The sequence below is a fragment of the Chenopodium quinoa genome, unplaced genomic scaffold (genome assembly GCF_001683475.1).
Source record: "Chenopodium quinoa cultivar QQ74 unplaced genomic scaffold, ASM168347v1, whole genome shotgun sequence".
In the NCBI taxonomy this organism is placed as follows: domain Eukaryota; kingdom Viridiplantae; phylum Streptophyta; class Magnoliopsida; order Caryophyllales; family Amaranthaceae; genus Chenopodium; species Chenopodium quinoa.
The window spans coordinates 4,776,644-4,784,275 of NW_018744151.1; the positions used below are offsets into that span (position 1 = coordinate 4,776,644).

At 30.3% G+C, this 7,632-nt stretch overlaps 1 protein-coding gene across 1 annotated transcript; it reads left to right on the forward strand.

The window, feature by feature from the left end:
• Positions 1 to 1,378: 1,378 nt before the first annotated feature.
• On the forward strand, positions 1,379 to 6,254 carry LOC110693704. Its single transcript, XM_021870871.1, has 5 exons — positions 1,379 to 2,137; positions 4,051 to 4,241; positions 4,387 to 4,420; positions 4,739 to 5,361; positions 5,517 to 6,254. The coding sequence occupies exons 1-5, from the start codon at positions 1,819 to 1,821 to the stop codon at positions 5,787 to 5,789; spliced, it is 1,440 nt and encodes a 479-aa protein (XP_021726563.1). The 5' UTR covers positions 1,379 to 1,818; the 3' UTR covers positions 5,790 to 6,254.
• The last annotated feature ends 1,378 nt before the right edge of the window (positions 6,255 to 7,632 follow it).

Here is a 7,632-nt window from a genome sequence, read left to right on the forward strand (position 1 = left end):
TTTTAAGCATCAATAATCACTAGTCCAAATCATGCTTGATATTTGCCCAAACACTAAAGGCCTGTGCCATGTTCACATTTACTGAATTAAACTGAACGGAACTAAATTGAATATAATAGAGTTAAAATAAATATTTTATGAGAGAAGGAAATTAGGAGCTAAACTTAACTGAACTAAACTAATTGAAAATTAAGCTGAAGTGAACATGCCCTAATTGGATTAGTATTCACACATTTTGATTCAAATTTATATATATGTCTTTTATTATTCTAATAGTTTTATAATAATAGGGCATATTCTAATAGTTTTATAATAATATGTCTTTTGATTCAAATTATTTTATATAGGATAATAATTGGATTAGTATTTTATATGGAGGATATGGTACTTTTTTATGGACTTAGTTTAGAAAATTAAAATATTAATTATCTTATGACTCATTAATTGTCAAACCGGAAAAAATTCAAAATACAAATAAACAAAAAATAAAGTACAAAATTTATAAACCAACAAATATAAAATGAAGCCCCTATCAAACTTATAATTTCAAATTATCCGAAGATGACATTAAAATTATCAAATAAAAAAATCACTTACTTTCTTCCTTCTTTAAAACTTTTTTTTTTATTGTACCTTTAAATTTGTCCGGTATTACAATTGATCATAGCTTCATAATAAGTATCCATCACTTGATTCTCATATTCACTAATGTATGTTTAGTTAACCTTATATTGCAGATTTCTTACTACTATTAGTAATGAGTCCAGATAAAGTTATTAGTTGGTTAATTATACTAGTATTACTTTGTATAAGGGTAATGTACCAAATTCAATTTACTACTAAAATATAGTTTTAACATATTTCAATAAGTTGTTACATATTCTAATTAGTTCCGTACCATAAGATTAGATAAATTTAATTAAAATTAATATATAATACTTCCTCTGTTTTTTTAATTAATTTGCATTACTTTATAATGTACAAAGTTTTAGGAGAGTAATATAATATTGTAAGTGGATGAATAAATTATTATAGTAAAAGTAAAATGGTGATGATGAAAGATAAAGTATGTGAGAGAGGATAAATATTTTATTATTTTTATTATTTAAGTGGGGACCATGAAAGAGAGAAATAATAAAATAATTTGAGTGGGGTTTAAAGTAAGAGAGGAAAATGATAAAACGAAGCAATATAAAGTTACCAAATATACAAGTGATGCATTTAAAAAAAACACCTATAAAAGGGAAGTGATGCAAATATATATAAGAGAGTACTGCATAAGTTTAAAATTATAAAATCAAGTAAATACAACATATATATTATTATATCATAAACCAATTCCACTTTCTTAAAGTTTCATATGTGACTAGTCACACCGTGTGACCAGAGTTACTTGGTCGGTTAAGGGTTACTCGATTAGGAATTACTCGGTCAAGGTTAATTTTGGAGTGTGTCAGACTGTCAGTCGACAACACAGTATGACCAGCCACTGCACACAAAAAACGTGATGTTTTACTTTTTTTTTTTTCTTTTTTTTTTTTTGGGAACGCAATGTTTTACCTTTTTTTTTTTTTGAGAACGCAATGTTTTACTAAAATAATAATAACACATAACTAGCTATGCCCATGTAGAATTATAGAGTAGGTAGTAAAAGTGGACCGATTGAGTAAAGTTATAACGCTAACATGCCAATTTTGAAACCCTTTATTCTTTCGTGCATAAAGTACAAAATGCATGAATATATAAATAGAAGTTGTGACATCTACCAAATGACACCACAAAAATATCCATCATATTCTTTCTTCATTTCTTCTAAACATGTCTTATTATTGTTCTTCAGAGAGCTTAGTATGCAAAGATTATCTTGAATTATACCCAGAAAATTCTAGTTTCTATGATCTTCTTCGCCTTCTGTTCTTCAATGAGAGAGCTAATCATATTGTTTGCCCTCACGAAATCGAACAAGACCTAGAAAGTTTTAACTATCGATGGCTCATTTTTGTTTCGGCTGTTTTGTTTAAGTTGTTTCGATACATGAAGACACCAATGGCTCATATTGGCTATTTCATCGTAACATGGATGAATCTAATAACAAACAATGGTGGATTGCTCAGATTGTGGTTAAATTTTTTCAAAGGTTAGCAATATAAATATTGACTAATTAATGATCATTTCTTATAATTAGTTTAACTATTACTCCATACTTATGTTTTTCACTATCTCAAAGTGTATTAAATGCATGAAATTTTTACTTTGATCAGTAATTTAAGTGTAATTTCTTTTTTGTTTTAATTACCTTGTAGTTTTTATGAGTCACACTATTTTTATAATAAAGATAATAATCAGTCAATCGTTACTTTACCAAACAATAGTAAATAAGTAACGTGATATTCATCCTCAACTAATTGTCTATTTTGGTCAATCTAAAAAAAAAAAAAAAACCACCCTACTATTATCCAATCTTAATATGCATGCTCAAACCTAAGAGATAATAAGAGCCTTTTCTAAAAAGAAATAAAATACATAATTTAAGTGCTAAGAATAAGGTAAATGAAAAAATGTCATTTATCGAGGTTTAAATTTGTTGTGACTTGCTATATATGGAGTAGCCTCAGGTTACACGTATGATAAATATTCTATTTTTCTTTCATAAAAAAAAATTGTAATACACGCATTATTCAAATGTCTGTATATATACTGCCAAGTGCCAACTAGATCGATTGTGTAATTAGAAATTAATTCATTGATTAATAATCAAAATAGACTCATTACATAATTCATAAATCTAAAAGATTAGGTTAAATCTGCACTAATCATCGAGTTAACAGAAAATAGTTAGATGGGATCCAATTGGTAGCATATGATTCAAAAATTGATAATGAAGGTTATGCCAGCTATTAAATTAATTTAATTAATGCTTACCATCATGAAATACATAATTATGTCCCCTGTAATTAGTGAATTCATTTACTGTATTAAATATCTTGCCACTAATTGAGGTCTATGTTAAGTTAGCATCCTAGCTTGTGCTAATTACAATTATTTTACCGCGTGTTAGTAATACACAATTACTTGGCACTGCACGCTTCTAAGGATAGTTTGGGTATGGGTGTTCTATTTAGGAGGCTAGAGAAAGGTCCTATAATGTTCCATCATAATTTACAAAGGGTAACGTCTAAAATAAAATAAATGATAATCGGTAAAATAAATGATAATTTACAGGAAGCTTTTGAAAACACAGCGCACCCAAGTAAATAAGGAACGAGATGAATACAGAAGTTAAACGCGCATCCCACACCCAAAAGGTGCCCCACATGGGTCTTCCCCGAAACCCCCCAGTAACTAAGGTAAACAACGTGGAAAAAGCACCCATTTCTGTACCGGTTCCGGAAGAGCGAAGCCGTACGTTCGGGTCTCCCCGCATGCGGCTCACGCCATTCGAGGTGGCCCAGCCCAGCGTTCCTACGGAAAAGACTAGAAAACTTCCGAATTCTGGGCTGAACCAATGGAAAAACTGGCTAAAATTTTGAATTGATAATTCATTAGTGTCTCATATAATATTGGAAGTAAAGTTGGATAACTTCTAAAGTTGTTAACATTACATATATAATAGAGCTAAGTATAAGAAATTGAGAGCATTTTCAAGACATAACATATATAATAGAGTTTGATAATTTTTTTATTGTAATAAAGAGTTATTATTTGTGAAATGATATAATATTATTCGTATATTATTGTGAAATTAAAAAACAAACTTGTTGAAAATCATGCGTTCATATGATAGTGATATATGAACTTATGAAGTTAGAGTTTTAACCCCGCCCTTCACGCATAAGACCCGTTCTTTTTTAATGTGGGGTAATTACAGGTTATGTTACATTGGGTTAAAATTTCAGCACAATATACATATATTATTATGTTTAAAAATCTTATGAAATTTCACCATATATTATAAATTTCACCATTTTCATATATTATAAATTTCACCATTTTTAATTTACATATTCCTCATTATATTATTATGTTTAAAAATCTTATGAAATTGGACAGGAAAAGTGCATATGCCAAATGAGTCCGAGACATATAGATCAATTATAGCACTTCTCGATCCAAGAGTGGATTTGGACCAAAATATTCAACCGGGGCACGCCAATTATGAAGCTTCACTCTCTTGGATGGCTGCTAAGTTATCCTATGAAAATTCAGCCTTCATTAAAAATGTTGTTGAGGAAAGTTGGAAGGTATTGTACACTTTTTTTATTTATTTATTTTTTTATTATAATTTTTTTTTTATAATGTTAGCTTATATGTCCACGTGTAATCATGTATGATCGCCATCTTTTAATATTCTTATATTAACATCTGATTCTATCTAATATTTAACAGATGGAACTATTAGGGGCTTACAACTTCCGAAATGGTAAGCATTATTAAAGCAGTACTAGAAGAATATCTTTTTGTTATCTATTGTGTACTCTCTTTTATTTTAGGGGCGGATCTAGAATTATTAAGTTAGTGAGGTATTTGAAATTATTAGTTCAATCAATATATGCTTATTTTTTATATTTCAAATTTGGTTTTAAATGTTATAAATTTTAAAAATGGTGTAACATGTCCCACCCAAATCTATACCCTAACTACATAGGTCTACATCCCCTATAATGAAGGGTACTATACTAAGCGTCAATCGTTTGTTTGTACCAATATAGTTAACTAATTCGTCAATCGTTTGTTGCAGATTTCCAAGCGAGCAATTCTACAGATGCATTCATGGCGCGCAACATAAGCAAGGACAAAGACACAATAGTGGTTGCATTTAGAGGCACAAACCCCTTCGATACAGACGACTGTCGCGCAGACATTGATATTTCTTGGTTTAGGCTAACGAACGTAGGAAAAGTTCACGCCGGATTCATGAAGGCATTAGGCCTTCAAAACACTAAATCCGGTGTCGGATGGCCAAAAGAGATCGAAACGAGCGATAAACAACCACAATTTGCGTATTACAAAATTCGACAAGTCCTTCGAAGCATAATTAAAGAAAACAAGAACGCAAAATTTGTAGTAGCGGGACATAGTTTGGGTGGTGCGTTAGCGATTTTATTCGCTAGTGTTCTAATATTACATGAAGAGAAAGAATTGCTTGATAGATTGGAGGGTGTTTATACATTTGGACAACCAAGAGTTGGAGATGAGGAATTTGGAGATTTTATGAAGAAGAATTTGAAGACCTATAATGTCAAATATTGTAGGTATGTTTATTGCAATGATATGGTTCCTAGACTTCCTTATGATAACAAGACTCTCTTGTTTAAACATTTCGGCCCGTGCCTCTACTACGATAGTTTCTACCAAGGAAGGGTAAATTTCTCCACCTGTCTTCATATTTTTTTTACCCTGAATTTACGATTTATGTAAAAAAGTCTGAATCTTTTTTGAAGGGATTCATGATTTTTAACTATATCATTGATGTACAATTCTTTTGACATATTTGTTTATGTTATGGATGATTGTAGGAATTGAAAGTGGAGCCAAATAAGAACTACACATCATTGGCATGGATGATACCAAAGTTCATGAATGCATGTTGGGAGCTAATTAGGAGTTTCATACTTCCACATATGAAATGGGGCCCAGATTACAAAGAATGTTGGTTTCAACTTATTCATCGGATGATTGGGCTTATTTTCCCAGGCCTTTCAGCCCATGGCCCACAAGATTATACAAACTTAATTCGATTGGGCCGCATGGTTGAACATCATCATCACCATGAAAATTCAATTAAATGAATATAAATCAACTATATACTTCGTATATAAATATAATTATTTTTTTGCATAAGTATAAGTTATCCCCCTAAAAGAATAGGCAACTTATGATCGTGCTTGATGCCATGGCCCTTAATGTTAATTGTGGAAATTACTTTTTTGTGTAGGATTTGGCAAAATGTTTTGGGCAAATGTGATGATTTTTCAAAGAGTACCTAATAAAATTTAGGGTTAATTTTATTTTGTAATATCATTTTATTATTTGGATAATGATTTGTCTTAAATTAAAGCATTGGCATGTATTTATAATAATGGGTGGTATTTATAATAATGGATGATCACATAATATACATTTTAATATGAGTTGTGCCCGGTTAATTCCCCAGATATACAAAATTTGTTTATTTGTGGGTATAATCGTCTTTTCAAATATCAGTGGAGAGGTATATGCGTCTTTTCATGTACTAGTTGAGGGGTACATGTGTAATTTCCTCATCAAACAGTAAATGCAAGTTGCAAAAAGTAATTGGACAGCTCACCAAAAGTATTAAATAAAATACCGCGTTGTTTCAATATATTCACAGAAGTGCCATCAGATTAAATACTATTACTCACTTGTGTTACGTAGTATATATTGATCTTTGCTTTTTGTGTGTCGTGGATAACTCACAAAATCTCCATTCAATTATCTATACTATTACACAAACTTATACGTCATGAACAAGTATAGATTACATACAAGATCATTTTATAAGAGGTTTTTAATTTCTCCATTGAATTTTGAATGTGTATATGTATATTCTACTTGTATATACAATTGGTCATAATAATTCTTGTGACATGAAGAATTAATTCTTTCATGGTAATATATTGACATTAGTGTTGGGTTCCGGTCACCCACCTAATTGATTTTCATTACACCACTCTATAATAAGTGCATGTTCATATTTACTGAACTGAATTGAAGTGAACTGAACTGAATTGTATTGATCTGATTGGAGCTGAATCGAACTGAACTGAACTGATTAGAGCTGAAATGATATAAACTGGGCTGGGAATATTTTATGAGAGAGGGAAATTAGGAGCTGAACAGAGCTAAACTGAACTGAACTAAACTTATTGGAGCTGAACTGAAGTGAACTGATCTGAACTGAACTGATTGGAGCTGAACTGAATTGATTGGAGTTGAACTGAACTGAACTGAATTGAATTGAAATTAAGTAAATGTGAACAGACCCTTAGTATGATATTGCCATCCGCTTAAGGCCTAATCCGTACGGATTTATTTTTGGGCTCTTTTTCATAAGGCCTAATCTGCACTGATTTATATTTAAACTCTTTTCCATAAGGTATCATACTAATTAGAGTGTGCTCTCAATTTTTAAGATCATTTTATAATATGTAGTATTATATTTTTCTCCATTGAATTTTGAATATAGATAACTTTATTCTATTTATATATTCAATTGCTCATAATAATTCTCGTGGAATGTAGAATTCCTTCATGGTAAGATAGTGACATTAATCTATACATCGCATTACTATAATACCTTAATTATTAAAATAATTTGCGAATATTACAGTTGCTGTTATTTGTTAATGTAATTGATTGATTGATACAAGAAGAGTTAATATACTGGTACTTAGGTACTTTCTTTCAAACACTATTCACTATAGTATTATCATATAATAACCAAATCAACAAAATCTATCTCTTCTAAACACTACTATGTATATAATTTTAGTATATTATTAATCACCAAATTTCCCCCCAGGTATAGTACGTACTTGATCTTAGTAAACATTCCTCCCACCTGGAATATTTGTTAAACACGGAAAAATAATTAATAGAACTAATGTTACA